Genomic DNA, 26,574 nt, shown 5'->3' on the forward strand with positions numbered 1-26,574 from the left:
TCAATGTACAAAATGTTAGTTATTTATATACTTTCAATGGCAAAAAAGAACCTAGTTGATCTAGGTCACTTGTTAACCAATGGCCTGTCAATAGGCCTGAAATGAAAAATTTTGAGTTCTAGTAGTTCACAGAAGTGTTTTGATTGCACTTGTAAAACTAAAAAAAAGGTGCCTCTTTTGTTTGAATAGTAAACCTTCTCCCTGACTTTCATGTGATGTTTAATCTTTTGGTTGAACCCCAGCTTTTTTGTATTTAGTGAAATTATGAAACTGAATATTAAACCATTAAACACTTTTTATGTCTGTACTAGAACAGGTTATTTTTGCCACTAGATATCATTGCAAGTCACATTTTTCCCCCTGCCATAAGATACTATATTAATTCCACTGGGAATAATTTGTGGCAAGATAATACAGGTAATTTAATCTAATTATTATAAGAAAGCTCAAATTAACACAGATACTTATGCTGAAGATTATGAGCTATATTTATTATTCTACAGAGTTCATGAGCCCCATTGAATGGAATCTACCCTGGGGGTTTCAATAGGTTTTGGATTGGGCCTTGTGAAATATTCTTTATGAAATATTTTTGGGGCTCAACTCCTGATTTTTTTGAATGCTTGGGGCTCACAATACTGCTCTTGTCTTTACCATAGCAAATGAATCCACGTGTGATCTTTTAAAAGTATATTTTAGCAAGTTTGTTTTGGTTTTAGCTTCCCGGTGCAGTATACCCGAAAGATAGATGTACAATGTTATACCAAGCTAAGTTTTGTGATCTAGTTATAATTGCTGTGTGTTATAACATTGTGGAATGTAAAGAAAGCAAGAGATGGAAGGTTATACCTTTTTTATAACGATCATGTTGTAGTTGGGAAATTATACATATATCATATTCAGTATAGTTGCAAAAAATTTCATCTGAAAGTGCTATCTGGTGTAGGAAATATGACTTTAATTTTTTTTTCTATAATAGGTTCTGCCACATCAATATTTTTCTGTATGGAATATCCACTTGCATGGGGAAAAGTAATTATGAAGTGGCATAACTATGTTTAAGAATTTCTTAAATTTTTTTATAGAGATTAAAATTTTCACTCATCCAAGTGTTTTTCATGGAGCCATAACTACTGGAAAATAGTATGAAACTGTCTGGTTCATTAGATGATAAATAACTAAAATGTTCAATATAAACAGACCTTGAAACAGGCTATTGTTGCAATACGGTTTAGGTTTGGCTAGTTCCATACACTGCAATTTAATAAGAAGGAAAGTTTGACTTTCAGTGTGTCTTATTTATGACTCTTGTGCTGGTGCAGTAGTGCTACAGAATGGCTCATTTGCATTATTCTGTTGCCTGTAAACTATATTTATTGTGCAACCTTCTCTATATAGGCTAACCAATTGCAATCTCATTCTGCTGGTGTATGGGTTTGTCACAGAATGTGTTACCACCTTTCATAATACAAATACAATTATTTGGGGCCAGACTCCACACGTTGAGTAGTATTTTACTCACTGAGTAGACTCATTCACTGATGATGAGGGCACTTTACCAGATCCATCTGTAAAATGGGGATAATGATATTGACTGACCTCCTTTTAAAGTGCTTTGAGCTGTACTGATGAAAAGCACTGTATAAGAGCTAGGTATTATTACTAGTAGCAGCTGATTTATTTTAATGGGACTACTTATGGAGAAAAGTACTACTCATCAGGAGTATCCAGAATCCTGCCCTTTGTTACTAGCCCCTGAGGATATTTAATTAATATGGGTGATAATTTTGGTATGGATGTAAGAGTTTGAGCAATATATAAAGGCTAATCCTGATTCTTTTTGCAAAAACTGCTTGGCAATGTTGTAGCAAAACTTACACTCAAGCCTTAGGCCAGAGTTTCTTAACTATACCTATGTATCAAACTAAGACCTCAGTTATACCAGCCTGCTGAACATCAGTTGACTTCAGTGGCAGCTTTTAGGTGCCCAGCACTTTTGAAGATTTGTCATCATCGGATCGATGGACTACCAAGACTTTTGAAGATCAGTCCATTTATTTAGGAGCCTGTGCTTAGGCCCCTAATTTTGTAAATTTTGACCTAAAATTCCAGACTTGTTATAAGCGATCTGCTAGCATGGACTCCAGGGTCCTATTGGGACTTGCATGGATATAGGGTCCACGTGAAAAGTCTGGTTCTGATGCTGGTTTAACAGCCATATTTACTTAAACTTGAGAAGCAAAGCACCTGCCTGTTCAAAACCACTTACCAGTAAATCACTTCTTAAATAATCAAATGAACAAGATTTCCCGTATTGGGGAAGATACACGTTTTATTCAATGTGTGATACAACTCTCATAATAAACACTCCTTCTTTTATGAGCCTTTCCTTTTGAAAGTTCTTTGTTAGATAGTCCCCCTAAAGACTTTGTCATATTCTGATTCCAGTTAATGGAAGTCTACCACAGTCATACTTCTTCGTGACAAGAGAGTTGAATTCATTTGAGCCAATAAAGTCACTCTAATTTGCATTTTCATAACCCACCCTTCAGTACTCCAAGTGTGATTTTCATTTTTAGGAGAGAACTATGCAGTAAATGGATGTGCAGGCCCTTTAAAAGGATATTTATCATCCTTGAAGAATCTTATTGCCAAATCTTAATAGCATTTCTTACAAAAATGACTTGAATTCGCTATCAGATTCAGAGGTAGAGCTGTAGAGGTTGTGAATAGACTTTTCTGAACCATCTCATGATTTAAAAAAAAAGAGGTTAACTCCTATTTTTTCTCTTTCTCACAGACTCACTCACTCACCTTCTCCCCCCATATTTAAAAAAGAAAAAAAAACATACCACACACAATCCACCAATAGGATAGAATTCCGAAAAACAGCATTGCATTTCTTTTAGCCTACATAGGAAAGTTTGGTGGTGCTGTGATAATGAAGTATAAATCAGTGCATAGTTTTACAGTATTATAATACCTGTGTTAATGACACCAATTTCAGGCTGGATGCTGCAACCTTTTAGATCATTTCCTTCTCTGTCAGTTGCTGTAAAAACACTCAGAGGACATACAAAAATGTCTGTCAAGCAGCCTATATATGGGTAGGTGAAACAATTGTTTGAGGATCTGCTACTTGAAGTCTGTGTCAAAAATCCCATTGTCCAATCTGATTCAGAATAAGACCCTTAATTCATAAGACTATTTCCCTTATTCCGTTATGGTAACCATCTGTGACAATTTAATGCAACTATTTCCCTGATCCAAAATGCTATGGGTGAAATCAATGAAGTCAATGGAAAGACTCCCACTGACATCAGTGGGGCCAGGATTCACCCTCCTTCTGTAGAATGCTGTCAGGCCATGCTACTTATTGCTATTATACCCACATTATTTTTCTCCAATAATAAACCCTCTTACTAAATATTTCTGCAGGAAAGGGAGATGTAATAAAACAGAAAAAATCATAATGTCACTATATAAATCCATGGTTTGCCCACACATTGAATACTGCATGCCGTTCTGGTCACCCCATCTCAAAATAGATATATTTGAAATAGAAAAGGTACAGAGAAGAGCAACGCAAATTATTAGGGGTATGGAACAGCTTCTATATGAGGAGAGATTAAAAAGACTCTGACTATTCAGCTTGGAAAAGAGGCAGCTCAGGGGGGAACATGATAGAAGTCAATAGTGGTGTAGAGAAAGTAAATAAGGAAGTGTTATTCATAACACAAGAACCAAGAGTTACCCAATGAAATTAATAGGCCTCTATTTGCCAGAAGCTGGGAATGGACAACAGAGGATGAATCACTTGATGATGACCTGTTCTGTTCATTCCCCCTGAAGCACCTGGCATTGGCCACTGTCAGAAGACAGGATACTGGGCTAGATGGACCATTAGTCTGACCCAGTATGGCCATTCTTATGCTGAGGCCCTATTTTTGAAGCACCTGTGGAAGGAAAGGGTCTTTAGATTTGGAGTAGCTATTTAGCGAGGATTTCAATTTGTGTAACAACATATTCTTTCCTGATCTTTTCATCTTGAGATTAACTCAGTGTTACCAACTCTCTCAGTTTGAAGTTTTTTTCCCTCACTCCACAGACCCTGGGATCATAGTATTATGAGAGAATATATGCAAGAACCTCAGCTTTAATTTTTTAAAAACAAAACACAACAGGTTTCTAGCTCTCATGATTCCAGAGGAAATCCTGAAAAAAACAAACTGAGTGTACCTCAGACCTTAAAACAAAACAAATAGCAAAAGAAAATAAAACCTAAAATTGTATAATTTTCTAATCACATGATGTCTTTGGGCCTAACTCCTGATTTTTGAGCTCTGGAGTTTGGCAATACTGTCACTTACGCCTGATTCTCGTTTCCTGTAACTTTTGTAGGGTTTAATGGTGATTTCTTAGTGTTACAATTGCTCGCATGGAACCAGGGATAGAATTTGGGCCTCCAATTTTAGAATATTGTAATCCTAATAATCTGAGATTTCTTTGTATTGATATTGGATACAGTTCACCCTAGCCTATGCACGGACTATACCCCACTTACGCCCTGTTTGGATATGTCTTGTGTGAGTCTTCTGCGTAAGGATGATTTTCAACCCATAAGAAAAATGTGAGATGTAATTGGCATTCTGAGGGCTATGGTTTTTATAATAGGGACTTGATCTATTACATATCAGGCTGACAAATATTCGAGAAGGATTACAGTTGAACTGGTGGAGAACATCACTTCCAAATCTGGGATATGGCTGATCTGATCTGCATGGAATTCCTGTACAACAAGCAGAGAGATCTGATGGTTTGAAAATCTCATTTTATGTTGTATTTGGGAGCTTGTTTTAGAGACTAACTTTCCATCAATTGCCGAGAGGCAGAGAAATCCTGTTTTGAGATGGGGTCACGTACAAAGGGTTTCAGTTCAAGTTTCTCATGAATATCTGCTGCGGGAGAAGTATAAAAACTGTCAGAACAGTTTTGCTTAAATGCAGTTTTGGTGAAAAATGCTGTTTTGTTGTTTCACGGGGATGTATCAGTTTCCACAGCACTTTCCCTGGGAAGGATTTTGGGGTCTGAGAGACTTTGTACTGAGCAGTTACAGCCATGGCCTGGGATGGCCCTCATTCAGAGCGGAGTATTTCATCCTAGCTCAGTCTGAATCTGGCAGAGTATAGACATTAACCTGGGCCTCCCATGTCTCAGGGCAGTACCCTAGCCACCATGTTCACCAAAACATTAGAAAGGTAAGTTTTCCCCACCCCCACCCCTCTGTCCCAGTGTGGAATGGACATTCATTTCAGAGCCTCAAAATCTGCTGCAAGATGGAATTGTTATCCTCTGGTCAGCTCTGATTAAAAGAAAAAAAAAGTGCAATCCCCTTCTGCTTTCCATTCCATGGTTCTTGTGCAAGCATGAGATCAACCATGACCTCTAGAATATGTTTGCTGTTTTATAAAGATGTTTAGTAGGCCTAATACCACCATTGGGAGCACAGCTTTATCTACTGACCTTATGACCAAGCTTACATAGGAGCTAGCTGAACCAGTGACATTTACTTATAAAGACCAGTAGTAAGTTTGCATAGACAAATTGTCAGGATATTAAAAATTGCCTCTTGAATCTTCACATTTTTATTAAGAAGTAAATTACACAACCAAACCCTCTCACCTGGTGCATGTCAGTCCATGGGATCTCTGGGGCTGTGTGATTGAACCCTTCAGTTTGCTTTGCAGGGAACAGTTCACTTCCAAATTGATTTAAGTTATGAGCAAATGGTGTTTAGTGCAGAATTGTTCAATCATTGAAGGCTGCAGATACTATTTTTCTAAGTAAAAGGATGGAAGACTGACCCCTTCTCAGTTATAGAATAGTGTACTTTTAGCTTCAAGAAGCTCATTGGCTAAAATCAAAAGCATTTTAGCATGTGCTTAATAAGGGAGGATCAAAAAGGAAGAATTCCATTTCATAAAAAATCTTGAGATTTCAACGTTTAATTAGCTCAGTATGGGGACAAAACCATGTTTTGAAATTTTCATTCTAGGTGAGTGCCCTAACCACCGTGCTATTGGCTATTTTGGGGTAGGTGCCTCTCTTGTTTTGACCAGTAATTCCATCCTCGACCTAAGAAACCTTCCCAATGAAAGTTTCATTGAAACTGATGTATTTCAGCAAAAACTTTTGGTTTTGATGGTTTTGGTAAAAATATTTTGCCAAAAAATTCTCAACCAGCTTAAGTGCTTTGCTAAACAGGATGGGTTTGCTGAAATGGGGGCATATATGCCCTTTAATTTGTAAGTATGAACAGCATTTGTGTACCTTCACAATGTTTAAAAATCTCCTATGTGCAAAATAAAATATTTTCTTTGGGAGAAGATACCTGTAAGCATTCAGATGCCAGTTCTACTTTCTTTAAACAGTTAATGATCCATGAAGCTTTTTTTTAGCACACACACAATTATGAATTCTGTATACTGCTGAAATTTAGAATATGTTCTGCTTTAAACAATATTCTCTTTTGCTTTCAACACAGATCTGTACTTGGTTTATTTTTTTGCCAGGGCTTTTCAAAGTGAAGACCTTTAGCAGAAAAATTTTAAGAAGATAGACATTTAGTTCAATAGAAGAATTTTCTTGGCGTGAAAAAATAAATTTACAAGAAGGACTGTGCTTCTAAGAGATAATTAATAAAAACCTTCCATGTGATGACAAACTTGACATCTTGTCTAATGTCTGGAAGAGAAGAAAGTGTTTGGAATTGCACAGCTAGAATAAAATGTTCCATTTCACAGCAAGGCCAGGCCTGCATTTTATAATTATTTCAGAGAGTAAAGGTCACAGTCTGTTTGCTAAGTTGACATTACACGAGTCCTGTATACTAGACTTTCAGAAGTGAACTCATGGCATATTTAGATCATCCTGATTTCACAGCCAACACGCATTATCCGAAATTACTGACCTAAATGGTATCCAGATCAGTTTTCCAATCCTAATCTATGTTTTCCAAGGCTACAAACTAGAATTTAAGATGCCAGAGGCTAGGCGATCAAGCTATGATTTACTGCCTTTTTTATATCCACTGTCATGTATTTTTTTAGCAGCAAAGTCATGTTCATAATTAATTTTATCTTTTTCATTGAAATGTATGTACTTTATGGGCTATTCTGCCAAACTGGGTTGGTTTTGCAACACTGTGTAGTTCACTGTTTGTGTCTTGACACGGGAGTATAGGAAGGAGTGGCAAATTTTATTCTGCACTAATTTATGCTGTGTGGAATCGTGTGTCAACTAGGCCTAATTTTTAAAAATACACTGTTGCAGCTCTGTGCAGAAAATGCATACGCAAATATATGCCACCAGACAATGATCATCAAGCAGGATCAAACCTGAGACCTCTGGAGCTTAATGCACAAGTCTCTACTGCATGAGCTAAAAGACACATTTCTATTAGCCATGGCTGTAGCAGGCTTATCAATCTCTAGTTGATCTAGGTGCCGCTACGTGTGACACTTTATCTGCATCAAGCTGGCATGGGTTACATGCTTCATTCTCATGCACTATTACTGTGGATTTGCATCCAGATGGAGTAGCTGCACATGCAAATGGCTGGTTACATGCATATCTGGCCACTTCTGTGCATTAAATAATTAGTTTGCAATTTTGAGTGTAGGCTTTGAAAATCTGGACTTTACTGTGTGAGTCCTTGGTACAGAAGGACATTGGAGGGCAGAGTGAGGCACTGTGGAACAATGGAGTTATGCTGATTTACACCTAAGGATCTTGCCCTTTGTTTGCAGGTTGCTGTTTAAGAGAAGAAAGGGAAGCAGCAATAGTGTGGGAGACATGACAATCTTGCAAAGTGGCTTAGACTCTGCTTGCTTGCGCTCTCTTTCTCTTGGTTTCTTACTTGAACAAACGGGCAAATGCGGTGCATGTCATGAAGGATGAGAAATGTGCCCATCTGCCGCATTTGCACTCTGCCAGTTGGATTGCCACGAAACATTCTGGCTATAGCACACAGTGTCTGTTCATGTCTAGCTGGCCTTTTACAGCAAGTGTTTATGTGAAATAGACTGCCCGAGAATCAGTTTCAATAAGAGCAACTGATATAAGAGCAGGTGGGATGCTGTCCTCCCTGTGCTTTGAAAGACTGAGTAATATAAAGCCAACAATGACTCTGTAGTGCACCAGGTTTTTCTGTATGGAAAGAAAACCTGGGTAGCATTTTGATTCTTTGACAAGAGCAAACAAGGGCTGGCTAAGCAGGGAGCATGCTAGCCTAAGAATGATCATAATAATCACTTCTCCTCTGAAAAGAGAAACATGGCAAAGAGGTTTATTGAACAAAGGTAGCACTGAAGGTGCTATGCTAGAGGACCTTTTCTTAGCCTATAGGGAGGAGGTTTATTTGCAGGAATAGTGTTACATCACTGAAAATGATGAGCTCCTCTCTCATTGGCATGTCAAGCATTGTAGGTAGCAAATGAGTGTAAGGGCCCTTTCATGTGGGGATTGCACCTTTACCTTTTTGTACTAATGGAAGTCAAACTTATCATTTTGTCTTTGGTTACTCTGTATCCCTTCTCTGGTCTTCCTTTGAGTGTCCAACTGGAGACATTTTAGGCATCTGTTTAAACTAATGAGAGTTGTAAGTGATCTGCATCTCTGAAAATCAGGACCAGAGGAAACCCCCAAAATGAGGCCCCAAAACAAGGAAATGCATTTTAAAATTTGGGTGCTTATATTTGGGTATGGAAAAGTCAATGTATCCTCCCTGCTACATTGGATCTGACTCTTTTTTATTTTTATTTATTTATTTTGTGTGTGCTTCATTTAACCCTTAAACTTTCTGTGCCTTTTTTTCTTCTCCACTCTTTCTCTGATTTTCCTACCTGCTCCTCCGCCATTTAAAACCCACCAAAGAAAATAGTCTTTCAGCTTGTTGTCTCTATTCAGTGATAGAACACAAATCTTCCAAAACAGAGATTGGCATTGTACCTATTCCCAACCAATTTTATTTTGCTTTTAACCTCCCTCCCTTGCCCAGATGTTCTTGTGGTGACAGGGTGCTTGGTGATCAGATACTAACAGTGACACAAGCTGTATTTAACTTTAGCCTTCAGATCCAACTACAGAATGATGTACACATTCCATTTTCAGTCTACTGGGGTAAACAACTTTTTGATTATGGGGAAACCAGACAAACTGTAGCTTTGTGGGGGTGGGGAATTGACATTTTCCATCTGCTGCCAGAGTTTATACAAAGGAAACTTTTGTGACGTGAAACTTTGCCCTTGAACAAAAGACGACTTCACTAGCTCAGAGATTTACTAAAGTAACCTAAGCTTATAGGCCTTGGTTCAGCAAACAACTTAAGCATACTCCAGCCCTATTTATACATGCTTATGTCCCATGACTTCAGAAGGACTTAACTTTAAGCAGCTACTTAAGTGCGTTTCTGAATTGAGCATTATTAATCTTAGGTACATCTGCACAATGTGGGCCTGGGGCAATGTGGCTGGTGGCTCAGGCTAACTGTCCACGCATATACCACAGGGGTTGGGCAGTCTTGTATTCAGGCAGCTAGGCCATGCTGCCACACTGCTATTTTCAGTATACTAGCTTGAGCAGGGCTAGTGCATGTCTGTTTACCAAACAGGGCATTACCACACCAGCTGCAGTGTAGCTGTATCTTTAGACATAATATTTTTTTGCAACCTCTCTATATCTGCCTGTGTATATGCTGATTGAAACTTCTCGCGCAAAGCAATGGTTAGAAAGTTTTAAAGGGAAGCTGTGATGGGCTGGATGTGTCGGTGGTTTTTTTTTTTTTTAAATGAACATTGAGTCCAAACTTGCTACCATTCATGAAAGCAAAGAAGATTGGTGAGCAAGTGGATATTAAAAGTCCATTTCCTCTCTTTCCTCAGGTGCTGTTGCTTGTATTTGCAGAAGATTTAGAATGCATCCCTGGATTCCAGCAAAAGGTTTTTCATATTGAACAGCCATCTGAATTCACAGAGGACCAGCCAATTCTGAACTGTAAGAAATGTAATTTTCATATGTCATTTTTGCAAAAATCTGTATTAACCACAGTCTGGGTTTTCGTATCACACTGAATTTATCAGAGAGCTCTTCCTCCTTATGACATGATTCCAGGCATAGCTTCCACCTGGGTACTACAATAGCTCCTCCCCTCCTCTTAAAATCCTTTATTTATATAGATTTTGAACTTTGCTATGAATTAGGGTTGGCAAAATTCTGCATGTTTATCTGTTGGGGTTTGAATATTTACATGGACGCTTAGGATCATCCTCTGATTTTATGAATGAGTCACCTCCTGCATTTCTTTGCCCTTCCTGCTGTATCAGTACTTGACCGTACACAAGGATCTTGACTTGCATTTCAGTATAAATTCATTCTTCCTCCCTGGTGTGCATCCATTCGAGGAGCCTGACCCAAAGCCCATTGAAATCAATGAGAGTCTTTCCATAAAATTCAGTAGACGTTGGATCAGGCCTGAGTTTCAAAAAATTATTACCATCTCTTCTGTGATCTAAGCAGTTGATCTGGGTGGTCTAGTCCCTTTTCCAATGGACAGGTGTTGACATCACAAAAACAACCACCAGAGCTGAGCTGGCGTTGATTCTTGGCACCATACACTCTACGCAGACAGGTCAAACATTGAATGGGCCATGGAGATTTAACTCTTCTTTCAACCCTAGAGTTTGTCTTTCCAGGTACATTAATGATGCAATGTTGCAAAAGTTGCGCTGCTATTGTTCATTTATGTATTGAGACCTGTTCTGAGGATTTGAGACTTCAAGGCTGTCAATCTAATATGGTACCTAATGTGAGCTTTAAATATTGATTAAAAAAACTGCATTTTCCCCACATAATTCATGTTATTTAATAGCCTTTTCATTTGATCACATTTGGTTCAACAGCTGAAATTAACAGTTCATATGTAATAACAGTTATGTGAAAGTAAGATTCAGAGTTTAGATAAAAAATAAAAAGCAATAAAATTCAATTTAAGGAATACCTTTTCCCTTTCAATCCCCTACTTATTTAAGATTATATTGTGAGTGAAAGTATTTGCTCTGTTTATATCAAACCTCAGATACATGTGTAGTTAGGGGTGTGTGTGTGTGTGTGTGTTCTCCCTGTGTGCTGTCCCAGCTCTGTGCAGACAGTTGGCACAGCAGACCTTCAGCAAACTGCCCAATAATCACAAGAGCTGTTAAGGTACGAAGGCACCCGGCTAGGTTTACTGTTGACAAAGCATGGTAATAGCACCTGGCAGATTCTACGAGGATATTAAGACATGTATGCCCGAGACAATGGATGCAGCTTGGTCATTGGAGGGACTTTCCACTGCCCCCTAGGCTGGCCAAAGATACTTATTCTGAGATACATCTTTATACCCTGATATAAACAAGTTACGTACTATCATCCTGACCTTATGTTTTAGAAAGGATCAGTGTGTTTCTGTTATCCTAGGGGATTGTTTTGTACCATCCTTGATATTGGGATGTTCTGATACCACTTGATATTGGGATGTGTTTGTGTGAGTACTCTGTACTTAGCACCTCTTAGCAATATCAGCCCTGTTCTTGCCAGATTTTGTGAGCAGGTCCTGCCATATACCAGGCCTCGGAGACAATTTTGTCACCAGGGGCCAATTGAAGTCAAAGTGACTTCAGTGAGCTTTGGATTGGATCCAAATTTAGGGTCAACTTTTCTAAAGCACTTGAGAGACTTAGGTCCCTAAGTTCCATCTCCAAAAAGTGACTTAAGTTTATTGACTTTCAATGTGATTTGGGCTTCTAGGTGCCTGAGTTGAAGCTGGAACGTAGCATCCTAAGTTACTTAGGCATTTTTGAAAATATTGCCGTTATGCATTAAAATGAGTTGCCAGATTTTCAGAGGTGCTGAGCACCTTCTGGATTCCATAGAGTTCAGGTGTTTGCTTTCTTTAAAAGAATACCAGCAATTTGTTGAACAGACATAGCAGCCAAACAGCATAACATTGGGGGTTTCATGGCCTCAAAGGATAAAAATGGTTGCATGTTAAAATTTAGTTAAATGCAAATGACCTTTGGTATCTCTCTCTTTGGCTGTATCTGAGTACTTTGATGCCTTAGCACGTCTGTCCAAATCTCTTGCTGATTTGTCCTCGGTCTGTTCAGCAGTATAAAGGACAAACTGTTTAAGCCATTGTTGATTGGACTACATTGTGGTGACCCAGCAAATTGCACTGGTGTGAAACTGACACAATAATTAAGACATTATTAATTTTAAGAGGGGAGAGAGCAGGAGGGAAAACATCTCAAAACAATCTTGGGAATTAAATTATTTTAATAATCAGATGCTAAATTAGCCTAATACATAACATGCGACAAAGACAGATTGTCAATGTGCAAGTCTAGCTAACTCAATCACTCATAAGTAGTGTGTCCTGGATGTGACAATATTAAATCTGTGCATAGTCTTTTCAGTTTTGTCTTCAGTGGAATCAATATTTTTAATTGTGCCTGTTTAAATACACTTTGCATGCTGTTGCATTATTTTTATACCCATTACTCAACAGCAGTATAATTTAACAGTTGTATCTGAATGTGAGGCCTACCATGAGTATGTAAATTAATAGAGCCAGTATGCAAAGCAGGTCTATAACAGTGATTGCTTTTGTAGTCTTCAATAAACCAAGCAGCTTTTAATTCTCCACTGAAGAGCAGGGAAACAATCATATTTGTTTTTTTGATCTTTTTAATTTCAACAAGAACATACTGTATATTCCATTGTCAATGTTTCCTCCAGTAATTAAGTATGGGTTATAGTTGTTTCTTATGTATTTACTAGTTGGCCATAAATGCAGCTATATTCATTATACATGAAACTTATTGAAAAAAAGAGACCAAAGCTAGAGGCATTTATTTCTTTTTTTATTTGCACGCGTTCTGGCAATAAAAAAGTTATTTCACATATTCAGCAAACTTTTAAATACCTTCAGCGAAGAAATACAATCAGCTGAAGCATAGAACTCTGAAGAAAATAATATACAATAAAAGAACTGCTGCAGCTTTTAACCTACGTGGGAACTATTTTAGGAGGTTGACAAAGGAAAGTATATTTATATACAGAATACATAAAAGATGAACCAAGGACAAATGAAAAGCAACATGGAATAGAGAGCTCAACAGAGCTAGGCAAGGAGATCTAAGGTCGTGCTGCAGCTAATCTAGGTGAATCCATTCTAGCCTTAGAATTTATTATGAATTCAACAAAAATAATGTTCAGAAGATACCCTATTCTAAGGAAGATGTGGAAGGCAAGAATAAGAGACACTGAGATTTGCTGGAAATGTGGCTGAAGGGTTACTCTTGGTAGCAGTTCCTCAGTTGCAACCAGGCTGCATGAAAAGTATAGGGACGAATGCCTACCCCCACTGAAGTCAATAGGATCATCAGGGCTCTTGTCTTGGGAACAGGCTTCTTTCAGAGTTTCACCAAAGCCTGGGTTTGGTCAACTTCAGGGTACACTTTAAAGCTCTTCCGTTCAATGTTCAACGAGGCCTCGAGTTAGAAATCTTTTACCATTGATGCAGATCCTAGCATTTTTTTTATTTTTATTTTTGGTCACTTGTGAGTGTTCAGTTAAAGACACTAATATTTTTAGTGTTCATTTTTGTTATGGCATGCCCAGAAAATGTGGCAGTGGGTGTAATGTGTAGGACCACAGGAATATAAATCTATAGGGTCAAATTCAGCCTTGATGTAATCCTTCTGTAATGCAAATGGTTGTTAATAGAATAATTGGGGTTTTGTGATAACAATAGATTAGTGAACATGGTCTAGTTCAGAGCATTCAAGAAGTTGTTCCAAACCCCTTTCTCACCCTTAAAGGGGTTCCACATGCGTTGGATCCTATGAGTGAAAATCTATTGTGTGACATATTGTGTTAGTTTGCTCTGGCCATTGGTGTAGCACTGGCAGCAGTGAGCAGTGGAATAGTCTAGGTGTTCTGAGTACATACCCATGGGGTTCAGGAACATTTGTACTCTGCATGGCTAGTTCATGCCACCGCTTGCCACTGCCTGTGTTACCCTGGCTACACTATTTTATAGCATGCTAGCTTGATAAGCACTAGCGTGAGTAGGCCTATATGAGCTGGGAATCACTCGCCTAGTTTATAGCATAGATGTAGCCTAAATAGCCACTGGCTGACAATAACTTAATAGCTGATCTCCACTCTCCCTCCCATTCCATGGAGGCAGGATTTTGGAAGCATGTTGCATAGCACCCATCCACTCGCCCCTCTCTGTAATAGTGATGGTTGGGGGTGGCGAAGGAGGTTTAGTGCTGCCAGTTCTCACAATTTTATTGTGAGCCTTGTTATATTTAGTGATTTTCTTTAACCCCAGGTTCCTGGAGTCATGGGATTGCATCCAACTCTCAGCTTTCATTAAAAAAAACCAAATTGTTTCCAGGAGTGCTGCCAGCTTTTTTGGTGCCCTAGGCGGCGGAAGGTCCCGCCCCCGAAATGACACCCCCGTCAGAGGCGGCGGACTGTCCTGCCCCCGAAATACCACTGACGATCAGGGCGGCTGCAGCTCCCCAAATGTTAGTGCCCTAGGCAACCGCCTAGGTCGCCTAATGGGTTGCACCGGCCCTGTATGTTTCTAACCTTCCATGTTGGAGAAAAGTGGGAAAACAAATTCACTGTTAAGGCTCAGAACCCCCCCCCCCAAAAAAAACAAAAAAAACAAATGAAAAGAAACCAAACAGATTTTTTTTTTAAATCTCATGATTTTGGGTAGGTGGGTGGACTAAACTCATGATTTTAGAAGTAAAAATTGGACACAACGGGCCAATTAGTGTAGCTGTAGGAATCTCTTGGATCACACAAGCTAGAGTACTACTAAAATTATATTGCTTCCTACCTCCCTATTAACTGCTATCTCCATTTCAAGCTGCTGTTTAAGGTTCACTAAAGAAATCAGTTTGTTTCCTGTTCTGAGGAAACCAGGTGGACTTGTGCCTAGACCACCATTTGCCCCTAGGATTAGGCAGCAGGCTTGTTTTTTCCTAAACAGTTTTGCCTTCAGCTTCTTGCTCATTGACCATAACTACTACACATGTTCTGTTGCATATCCATGACCTCCTTTCCATTAGTTTCCTTAGGATCCTATTGTTTCTTAGTATTCATCCTTTGTACTCCAGCTGAACTGAGCTGTTTAATTGATTTTATCATTACATTTCATTTAATGGCCACCTCCACCCTTCCTGACACCTTTTTGTTTTCCTAATCCCCCTTTTCTTTATTCAATGCGCCTTCCTACAGAACTGTTTCTGATCAAACCCTAAATCTCTCTTCCTTCATATCTAAATATCCCTTTATTCTATTCCTCTCTTTCCCTATCTTTTTTTCTTAAGATCATTTTTTAAGAAGCTGTCATGTTCAAAACATTGCATCTAACTTTCTCTTCAGCATGCATTCAAGGGGACTCATATTTTAGCATCTGTAGCATAATGGAAAAAATACCTTTCAGATAGCTGTTTTTGCCAAAGTTATGACTATTTCAGATTAAAACTTTCAATAGGCAGCCTCAGAGTGAATTTTTGAGTCAGAGTTTGATTTAGCCACATTTTCATTTTTTTCTGATTGCAGGAAATAGGGTTTATTTAATTACTTTAGTGGGGAAGAGAATATTAGAATGCAATTCTTAAGTCCACATTGGCTGTGTTTTAAAAATTCACCATCTGACACATTGTTCATACTTTTGTTTGAGGAATCGCTGTGCATATTTCAGGCTAAGGTGTAGTCCCATGTAGCATGCCCATGAGGAGCCCAGTTGAATTACAGTAAGTTTCTTCTTCAGAGTGTCACGCTGAAGGGAAAGTAAATTGCTATATCACTTTAAGGCACACAGCCAGAGTAGGAAGGTTCTACCTATGCCCTGGGCTCTCGTTGGTTGGTTTCTTCAGAAGTCGTAACTGAGAGATCTTATAACTTACTCCCTCCGCTCCTGCTCGGTGGCTATGTAGGTTTAGCCACAGTTGAGTCCTTAAATATACTACATGGATAACAATAGTTGACGGAAGATATAATACTGACCAATTGTTATTTGCCTTTGCCCATAACCTGCACTGGAATGCTAGTCTTACTTTGAATTGGGTGGACAGATGCTCACCTTACAGGGCAATACCATCGCTTGATATTTTTCTTTGTAGTTTTGTGAACCTGTTCTTCAGATAACATCAGGAGAGTTACAAGGTCCTAGAACAATGCTCTGCTGTCAAACGGGCAAGATTGCATTTTCCTTGATCAGGTGATAAGTGACTTACTTTAAGTACAGTATTTAGACATTGCTGGATCATTTGCAGCCTTCAAATGCTTCCCTTCTGCAATCTCTGTTTTAGTTAAGCTGAGCTGGCAGGTCACTGCCAGTGACAATGCTCCATCATGCGGAGAGATTCCTAACCAGCCCCATCATATGTGGAATGTAATTGTGTTACATTAATCATGTTTATGCTACACATACATGATTCGTGGCTTTTTTGAGGTATTTTTAATGGACAATAAATCAAATAGTACACATGAAAAATGAAGGCAATTAAGAAAGAGGCTTTGGGTGATGTGTCTTGCATGCTAAACTAGGAAATACATTGCTAGTGATTTAAATGTCAAAACAAAAGCAGTTTTGACCCTTACTTGAATGTTAATTAATGGCTGACCTCTTCTGTCTCTTGCATGATGGATTGCATGTTTTCAGAGCTTGGATACTTCAGGATCAGGGCTTTTTCTGTCCATATTTGGGCACTTTTTCATTCTAACTGAAACTTTCCTTTCCATCTGCATTGGCACTCTTAGCTTTGTTTACTTTTATATGGTGGGAGATTTATTAACCAATTAATCATAGGTGCTCAAAGGTGTGTCTGCAGTTCAGCAAAGCTGCCCCTTTCAGCGAGGTTCCATGTATCGTTCAAGTTTTAAGTGACATTCTCATTGCCTACGGTAGTGAAAAGCACTGACGAACATCCCTGTTATTGCAGTAATTCCATGTATGGAGATGCAGCTTGTATCGATTTCATGCCACCACAAAACATTTCCCAGTGATGTCCAGAACTAACAGTTGTAGTTAGAGTAGGAGGTTTTCAGTGAGATGGTACCGGTGCAAATGAAAGAACAATTTGGGCCAACAATTTCATGCATCGCAAACTGTAGAGTTGTACATGATCAAAAAATTCATCAACTAATCAGGCCATGGTGGAACAAATTACATCTGAATGCCAAATAACAGGTGTTTAGTTCACTTTAGACTTATATGTTAGTTTCACTTATTACAGTCTGAATATATATGTGGAAAACATGGAAAAATATGGCATGTTCACTATATAGGGTAAGATGTGGCTGCTATCTCCATATAGGTTCTAAAATGGGACATTTGGTAGCCTATGTGGACAGAGCATCCCACCCGCTAGTGACCATGCCATATTTTTCCACATTGTCTACATACATGTTGCCTAACTCCTATTGATTTTCAGTGGGCATTAGGTTCCCAACTGCTATGTGTGTGCCTTTGAAAGAAAAGTATATTCTTTTCACATGGGCTATATAACAAATGTTTATACGTGGATAATGTATATGAGGATAATGTATATATCTCTACATAGTAAAATAGAAATAATCTGTGTTTTGTATGTATGAACAGCTGTATCTAGAGACAGATCTATATTTAAGTGCACAAAAATATTGTATCATCTTCTAAGCTGGTTTCACACATGATCAAAACAAAAGATAATATGACTAGTGATTGCCAGGTGGTCAGACAGTTGCCTACCCAACTGTGCATGTCAGCTTATTAACAGGGCCTAGGGGGAAATGAATTTTAATATAGACTTTGATTTTTATGCATATACATTTAATTTAACTAAAAAAAAAGAATATTCAAAAAGGAGGTAGCATATTATTGTGAACAATGTAAAAGAATTAATTAGTTACAGAAAAACAGCTCTGGGGTTGAGTAAAAACCTCAAAGGGATATAGTCCTCCCCCCTCCCCTTATTTTTTTTTTAAGTCGCAAGACAGCTCTTGAATTGAACAACTGAGAGAAAGCTGTATATAGTAAAATGAGATCTTTTCATTTTTTTTCATCAGGTTTTATAATCCTTGCGAGGAGGAGAAAATCAAAACATAAACCAGAATGTGTGCATCACCTGTTTCTCAATTACCCCACAACCCATGCATGAATAAAGGTGATTTGATTGGGACAGAGTGCTCCATTAACCTTTAGGTTATGAATTTAGATGAATGAAAGGTAGCAAATTACTTGGTTTGAGATGAAGTTTGTTTCCATAGACTTGGCAGGAAACATTGTCATTTGTAGATAACACTTTCATGAAATATTTCAGGGCTTTGGTTGGTTGAAGTAGGCCAGCTGTTGTTCTAATGGCCTAAATCAATGACCAACTGCTCCATATTAGCAGGTATGTCAGTTGCTCAGTGCAGTGGAAACCTTATATTAATTATGTTTTCAGGTACTTCTAATGGGAGATTTTTCTTTTTATGTACAGTTGGCACTTCCAAATTGAATAGCGGATTAATTTGTTATTCCCCCAAACTGATTTCCAGTGTAATCAACTCAATTTGCCGCGTAGGGTCCACTAGTATCTTGCAGGCTCTTCCTCTTTAGGTAAATAGGACATATCTAAAGGCCAAATTGTTTGTGGCCTTTGTAGAAATGTGTATGGTTTCTCATTTGACCAGCAAACTATCTGACACAATTAGCCTAAAAACTAACTTAATTTAAAGAGACATCAGCCTGGTCATATGGCGGGGTCCCTCAGGCTGGGTTACACTGTGCAGATGATGTCCTGCCTCCTTCTAGCCAATGGCATCCCCTGTTTGTTAGGAAAGCATCTATTGGTAAGGGCTACTGAGTAGCACTGGGATTGTCCAACAGACACTATACCATGGGACAGAGGCTAGCATAAAAAATAGGGTTGGGAGGGAAGAAGGCTTCTTCCTGCAATTGCAAAGAATTCATCTACCAGCAATCTGGTCCAAACAGTCAGAAAATGTTGACTCCTTTCAAGGATGGAGGTAATGTTGGGATACTCTGGGACTAAGCTGGGTATTTTCATAGTGATGGGTGCATTTCCCATAAGTACTATGAACCATAACATGATTGTTCCCCATATGAGACATTAGCTATGGGATGCAAAGACTGTTTGGCTCTGTGAGGCCTTTTAAAAAAATTATTATTTATATAAATATTTTGAAGCTCCACAACTCAGTTTTTGTATTTCTGGAGATCTGATATTTTAATTTTAGGATTTTTGTAAATTCATCCTTCAAAGGAACCAGTGGATAGATAGTGGACTTTCCATTACATTTTCAAAGCAGTGTGCAGAGATTTAACAGGGATTAGGGGGAGTTTGTGACGCCGAATCCCTCTGTAAATATAGGAATCTTTATTATCCCTCATCTAAAGTTACCAATATTTTCAAGCACATTGGTGTGCTCAGAAATAATACTGATCATCTCATTCACTATGTTTATGGTCTTTCTCTGCTCAACTAACCCAAATTATTGAGCTCATCCCTGGCTTTTCTAGAATGATTCAATTTAAGTATAACATAGCTCAAAAATATCCATTCCTTTTAAAATAACCTTTCCTTTTCCAGCTTGCCAACATTTAAAAACAACCACAACAATCTGCTTTCCTGGACAGGACACTCTGTCCATAAAGATCTGTTATCTCTTTAGTGCATACATTCCCCAATCCAGAAACAGTATTCCTGTTTACATACACGTCTATTAGCTGACTTTCCGTCTCTCCTGATTTATGTTTGAAGTAATTTAATAGGGTCATTGTTGACATTTACTAAGTTGAACACTTGTTGCAAGCTGGTGTTCATACCATGGAGGTAAGACACACCCCATCCATCCCCTCTGAACTTGCCATCCGGTAACAAGCAGGGAAGAGTAAACAGGCAGAATTTTATAGATTGTTTTTCAAAAATAGAGTCACTTTGATATGCCATTCTTAATACTAACATACCTCTTATACCCATCTGTACTTAATAGGTACAGTATTTTACTGCAGGTAGGCTAGTGTAGCAGTAAGCAATGCATACTGAGCCTTATTATGTGACATTGGTATGAATTAGAGCTTGTCAGGAAAAAAAATATTAAGAGAAATTTTGACTTTTTGGGGGGCAGGGGGGAGAAACCCTAAAATTTTCAGCTGAAAATCAACAAGTTTTGACAAATTCAAAATTTTCTGTGAAAACCAGTCATTGAATTCAATTTTTATGGGAAAATTTTGAATAGCCCTCATGTAGTGCCTAAGAGTTGAAGAGCAAAGACACAACATGGAGCATTAACCTTTGGAGTCTTTTGTCAAATGACTGAGACCAATGAATCAAGTAAATTCTCTGAGGAGCAGTCCTACGCATCACACCTTTATTACTTTATTACTATCAGGCAGGTTGGTTGCGTGTGTGTATGTGGGCGGCGACAGGGAAGGGGGAATCCTCTTAGGAAAAACTTGGGGTATTAGGGCCTTGTTTCTATATAAATTTTTGAGGTGCCATATAAAAAAAGGCAATATTCCCAGGAATGGTCACATTGGCCAATAACTACAGTCTACTGTACCTGCCATTCATGTGCTGTACCAGTGGTTTAAGGTTTCCAAGAAGAAGAGGAACTGATCAATTCAAAATGTGGGAAACAAAGCACTACCAAGATCAACATGTTAAGGGTATCTTACAGTTACAGCTAAGGACGAAAAATTGCCCTTAAAGAGCACACCTGGAAAGCTTAGCAAAATTCACTAAAACATAACTAATCCAGAAGCAAGCATTCTTCCTCATATCAACAGGTAACAGCAACATATACATAATGTTTTGACTCTAAAATCTTTCTCTGAGCTGTGCTTTCTAGATTTACACCAGGGTTTGCAATATGCGTCATTTTGTTTCTTTCAGCGGTGGTGGATTTCACAACTTTCTTGAAAGCCTCTAGCCACTCCTGCATACAAGGACTGTCAGCCCTGTTTGTTCAGACTTTAGAATGATTATAATCTGTCAGATCTCAGGGTGCGATGTACTACAGTGTGGCAGTAGCTTTGTGAGACATCTCTAACAGAATCTAGCCATGGAACTGGCGATGGGTGGATTACCCCAAAGCAACTCCTGTGCTGGCTTGGAGATGTGGATTAAGTAAACGGGCATGGCCAGAACAGTCCTGCTAATGAAACTCAGCTGACAATTGGCATTGGGCAGGTGGCATAAAAATGTTCTAATTTACATCAGCAAGCAGCATGCATACAGTGGGTTCAGGACTGGTTTGTTCAAAAATGCGTTGTATGCCACCTTTATCTCCCCCCCCCCCCCCCCGTAGACCGTATTTTGCTCTTGTCCTCCTTTCTTTTAGCAGTTTGCATTGTAACAATGATAGTTGGATTGTTCAGGATTGGCACTTTTCAAACGTTCAGTGCAGGGTATTTACATTATCTTCTGTACAGATTCCGAGCGAAACAGTGAGTATTTATGGAATGCCTCATGGTATGTGGGTAGCATTTAGGTGAGCTTTTATTATGAACAAGTGGCTGTAGAAAATGCTCGATGGTTTGATACAGAAACAAATAACCCCATGGTTGCAACTGGAATTCCTGACGGCTTTATGTAGTTTAAATTTTAATTACAATGCCAGCTCTCTCCTGAACTCACACAATAACGCAGTAGGGAGAGAGAACTATAACTTGGCCACAATAAAAGAAAATTTAAAAAAAGTAAACAAAAAGAAAGTTCATCCTTTGGAAAATGAATAAATTGAGAGATTGGTACAGAATGCAGGTGGAATTATAAAGAACTGAAAGACAATTATATGCATGGAAAATGAATTTTTGGAAAACACATGATAAAAAGCACACAGTTGGTTCTGAGTGAAAAAATGTTCTCATATATTTAAAAAAAAAAACAACCCACCATTGCAGTTGACGCTAATTCGTACAGTATTGGAAGAGAGGCCGATGATTGGATAATCATCTCTTGATCTAACTGCTTTTCTTCTGGGTAAGGGACACCTTAGGAAGTGTGTGGGGAATCTTGCTGCATGGAATGTGGTGCTTGTTTCTGTAGACAGAGGAATGTAGGTCTCCAGGGCTGTCAGTGCAGGAACTTTCAGCTGTTGTCTAGGGTTCTCCGCTCAGTGTCTCCCTTTGGTTTCCTTGTTTTGAACTGTGACTAAGGTTGCCAGGTATCTGGTTTTCGACCGGAACACTCGTTAAAAGTCCGGTTAAAGCTCCTAGCCAGGGGTGACCCAAAAGCCAGCTCTGTAGCTCCCATTGGCCATGGTTCATGGCCAATGGGATCTGCAGGGTTGGTGCCTGTGGATGGGGCAGCTCACAGAGCCTCCTGGCCGCACCTCCACATAGGAGCCGGAGGGGGGACATGCCGTTGCTTCCGGGAGTTGCCTGAGGTAAGTGCCTCCCGGAACCTGCCTCCATCCTCCAGGCCCCAATCCCCTGCCCCAGCCCTGATCTCCTCCCACTCTCCTTTTTGTTTCAGAAGATGAAGGAAGCAACCAAGGGGCCACTTTAGACTTCATGCTCACTAAAAGGGAGGAATTGGTTGTAAATCTGAAGGTTGATGGCAATTTGGTTTGAAAGTGACCATGAAATGATAGATTTCATAATTCAGAGGAAAGAAAGGAGTAAGAACAGCAGATTAAGGAAACTGAACTTCAAAAAAGCAAACTTTAACAAAGTCAGAGCACTGGTAGGTAAGGTCCCATGGGAAGAAAATCTAAGGGAAAAGGGAGTTTAGGATGGCAGTTTCTCAAAGAAACCGTATTTAAAGTGCAACAGCAAACTATCCCCATGTGAAGGAAAGATAGAGAAAATGGTAAGAGGTCAATATGGCCCCATGAGGAGTTCTTTAATGACCTGGAAATCAGAAAAGAATCCTACAAAAATGTGAAAACACAAACGGATTGCTAAGGATGAGTACAAAATAATAGCACAAGCATGTAGGGACAAAATCAGAAAGACTAAGACACAAAATGAGTTATACATAGCAAGGGACATGAAAGGCAATAAGAAAAATTATGATAAATACATTAGGAGCCAGAGAAAGACAAAAACAAGAGACGGTCCTATACTTAGTGGAGAAGGAAAACTAGCAACGTATGACATCAAGAAGACTGAGTTGTTAATGCCTATTTTGCTTCTGTTGTCACTAAAAAGCTAAATTGTGACCAGATACTTAACAACAAGGTACTAGAAACACAAGTCAAAATAGGGAAAGATCAGATTAAAGAATATTTAGGTAAGTTTGATGTATTCAAGTCAGAAAACCCTGATGAAATTTACCCTAGGCCTAGGATACTTAAGGAATTAGCAGAAGCTGACACAATCTTGGAACTGTTAGAGATTATCTTTAAGAGCTAATGGAGGATGGGTGAAGTCCCAGAGGACTGGAGAAGGGGAAACATAGACTCTATCTTGTTTTAAATGTGAAGAAAGAGGACACAGGAAATTATAGACCAGCCAGCCTAATTTCTATACCTGGAAAGATGCTAGAACAAATTATTAAACAATCAATTTGTGAGCACCTAGAAGACCATAGGGTTATAATTAAGAGCCAACATGAATTCAACAAGAACAAATCATGCCAAACCAACCTAATTTCCTTCTTTGAAAGAGTTACTGGTTTAGTAGATGGGCGGAAACTGTACATGTGATATAGCTTGATTTTTAGTAAGGCTTTTGACACAGTGCCACAGGACATTCTCTTGAACAAAGTAGGAAAATGTAGTCTAGATGAAATTAAACTGTAGGTATCTAGGGTTCACTGTCAAACTGTGAGGGTGTATCTAGTGGTGTCCCGCAGGGGTCTGTCCTGGGTCCCGTATTAGTCAATATTTTCATTGATGACTTGCATAATGAAGTAAAGGGTGAGCTTCTAAAATTTGTGGATGATACCATGCTGTGAGGGAGTGCTAGTACTTTAGAGGACAGTATTAGTATTCAAAACAGATTTGACAAATTGGAGAATTGGTCTGAAATCAATAAGATGAAATTCAGGAAAGACAAATGCAAAGTCCTTCACTTAGAAAAGGAAAATCAAATGCACAACTATAAAATAGGGAAGAATTAGGTAGGTGATAGAACCGCTGAAAAGATCTAGGATTTATAGTGGATCACAAATTGAATGTGAGTCAACAATGTGATGCAATTGCGAGAAAGGCTAATATCATGTTGGGGTGTATAAACAGGAGTGTGTGTGCGCGTGCACACACATGACATGGGAAGTAATTGTCCCACTCTACTCAGCCTCAGTTGGAGTGCTGTGCCCAATTCTGGCTGCCACACTTTAGGAAAGAGGTGGACAAATTGAAGGAAATCCAGAAGAGAGAAGAAAAATAATAAAAAGGATTATAAAAAGGATTACAAACCCTGACCTATGAGGAAATGTTAAAAAAAAAACCAGGGCATGTTTAGTCCTGAAAAAAGGAGAGGGGGACCTGATAGCCTTCAAATATGTTAAGGGCAGTTATAAAGAGGACTGTGATCAATTTTTCTCCATGTCCACTGAAGATTGGACAAGAAGTAATGGCCTTAGTCTGCAGTAAGGGAGAGTTAGGTTAGATGTTAGAAAAAGATTTCTAACCATGGGGGTAGTTAAACTCTCTGGAATAGGCTTCCAAGGGAGGTTATGAAATCCTATTCATTGGAGGTTTTTAAGAACAAGTCAGATAAACACCTGCCAGGGATGGTCTAGGTATATATGGTCCTGCCTCAGCAGAGGGGGCTGGATGAGATGAACTTCCAGCCCTACATTTCTATGATATGTTACAGGAGGAATTTAAAAAAATGCAGTTTTGTGGTCACAGAAAGATGCCTTGAAAGGTTAATAACCTTTGATACAAGGTTTCCATTGTCTTGAGTATCTGCAAAGCAATCAATTTTAGCTCCTTTTTTGTGAAACTAAATTAAAGTTGTAAACAAATGGCTACTTCAGATTGGATTTTTTTTTTTTAAGTTTACTGACCACAATAAAAGTACAACTTGAAGAAGATATTTCAGGAATGCCAAGGCCAGAAGTTGCCTTTATATGACCGGAAGTCTTTTCACATTTCATTGCTTAGGATGCTTTATCACGCCATTCTTTTGATAGATTTGTTCAGTTTCAGTCTTACCTATCTGCATTTAATTCCATTCCTTATTTTTACAGTAAGCTATATCAGAGTTGACCAATGCTATTAAGATGTATCTTCCTCTATTATACATTTTGGCTTGTATTAGATCAACTAGAAAAATAATGAAGGTACAAATATGTCTCCTAGGAAGGAAGATTACAGGACTTTTTAATGAAAGACATTCAGAGCAATTTACTGTGCAAAGTCTTATGGATTGCTGACCTATTTAGGAATGCTCTGTCCTGAGTAAGGAACTGCATAATCAGTACCATCCTGGAAGTATTTCTGGGAGGTTACATGATTCTGAGGCAAACCTCTCTCCCTGTTTTCTACTTGGCCCCAGTGGTTGGTGGGGGCTGAAGGTGTAGTAATTTGCTGCTGGCCGGTGCATTGGGACTGGGTGGAGCAAGTGTTCTGCCTGTTCCCTGTCTACTGTGATATTGGGAACTATGCAGTTAAGAACTGAGCTTCTCATATAGGCTGCATGGGGTGCTGTGAAGCTCTGTTAGGTGCAGCCAACTGAAGCCAGCCACACAATTAAGCCGCACCTTAAACACCTGACTGACTACCAGCTCTGCTTGGGAGTAAATGGCTGTGCTGTACTCCTTTGCAAACCTGGATACAAGGTGTGGGTAGCCCAGACAGCATCTTAAGAGGGTTCTTCCTTCCCTATAGGTGTGTAGTCACAGCCCAGGACTCAGCATGAGGGTGAGGATATGTTCACAACCGAGCTAAATTATCCATGGAAGCATGTGCAGTGCAGAATAGCTTCCTACAGACAATAGGAAAATCTCTATTAAAAATACTTTTGGTCCTTGAGAGCTTCTGGGTGCTCAACATTGCTGAAACATTGCTCAACATTGCTGCTTTGTTTAGGTGCCTACATATGGATTTAGGAGCCTTTTAGATTGAAGAAATACAATATTTTTGCATACAGTATTGGTCTTACAGTATCTTTTTATATTCACAGCTTCAAACATAGAAACACTAGCTTATAGGAAAATAAAAAGATCAGTTCATATGAATATTCAGAATGATCGGTTGTGTCTTAATAAGAAATAATCTCGTCTAAAGCTATCCTTTAAATCAAGTAACCTTGTAATGGATCAATATTGTCTCCTATACTAATCAAAGCAAAAGTAAAATGTAAATCTTATCTATAAATTAGGTGCATCTATTGTACGAAAATAGTATTGACGTTTTATGCAGGTGAGCAGTGGTTTAGGGAATAAGATATGGAGTTTGCAATTTATAAATTATGAAAATGTTTGTTTAAAAAGGCCCACCAGTCTGAGATTGTTGCTGTGTGGGATTTTACTTTTATTATCTGAGACACTCAGTCTGTGATGG

At 38.8% G+C, this 26,574-nt stretch overlaps 1 protein-coding gene across 13 annotated transcripts in view; it reads left to right on the top strand.

Annotated features, from left to right (window-relative positions):
* CDH13 (cadherin 13) overlaps positions 1–26,574 on the top strand; it is a 748,254-nt gene that overhangs the window by 124,764 nt on the left and 596,916 nt on the right. For 5 of the 13 annotated variants that reach the window (XM_039502835.1, XM_039502834.1, XM_039502841.1 and 2 more), the window contains exons 1-2: positions 4,748–4,816; positions 9,942–10,053. In XM_039502835.1, coding sequence (XP_039358769.1) covers positions 4,763–4,816; positions 9,942–10,053 — 166 coding nt within the window. In that variant the 5' untranslated portion in view covers positions 4,748–4,762. Of the gene's footprint in view, positions 1–4,729; positions 4,817–9,941; positions 10,054–18,174; positions 18,273–26,574 lie in introns of those variants that run through there. The other 8 variants (XM_039502836.1, XM_039502840.1, XM_039502838.1 and 5 more) reach the window with 3 other exon arrangements.

Source organism: Mauremys reevesii, linkage group 16 (genome assembly GCF_016161935.1).
Source record: "Mauremys reevesii isolate NIE-2019 linkage group 16, ASM1616193v1, whole genome shotgun sequence".
Classification (NCBI taxonomy): domain Eukaryota; kingdom Metazoa; phylum Chordata; order Testudines; family Geoemydidae; genus Mauremys; species Mauremys reevesii.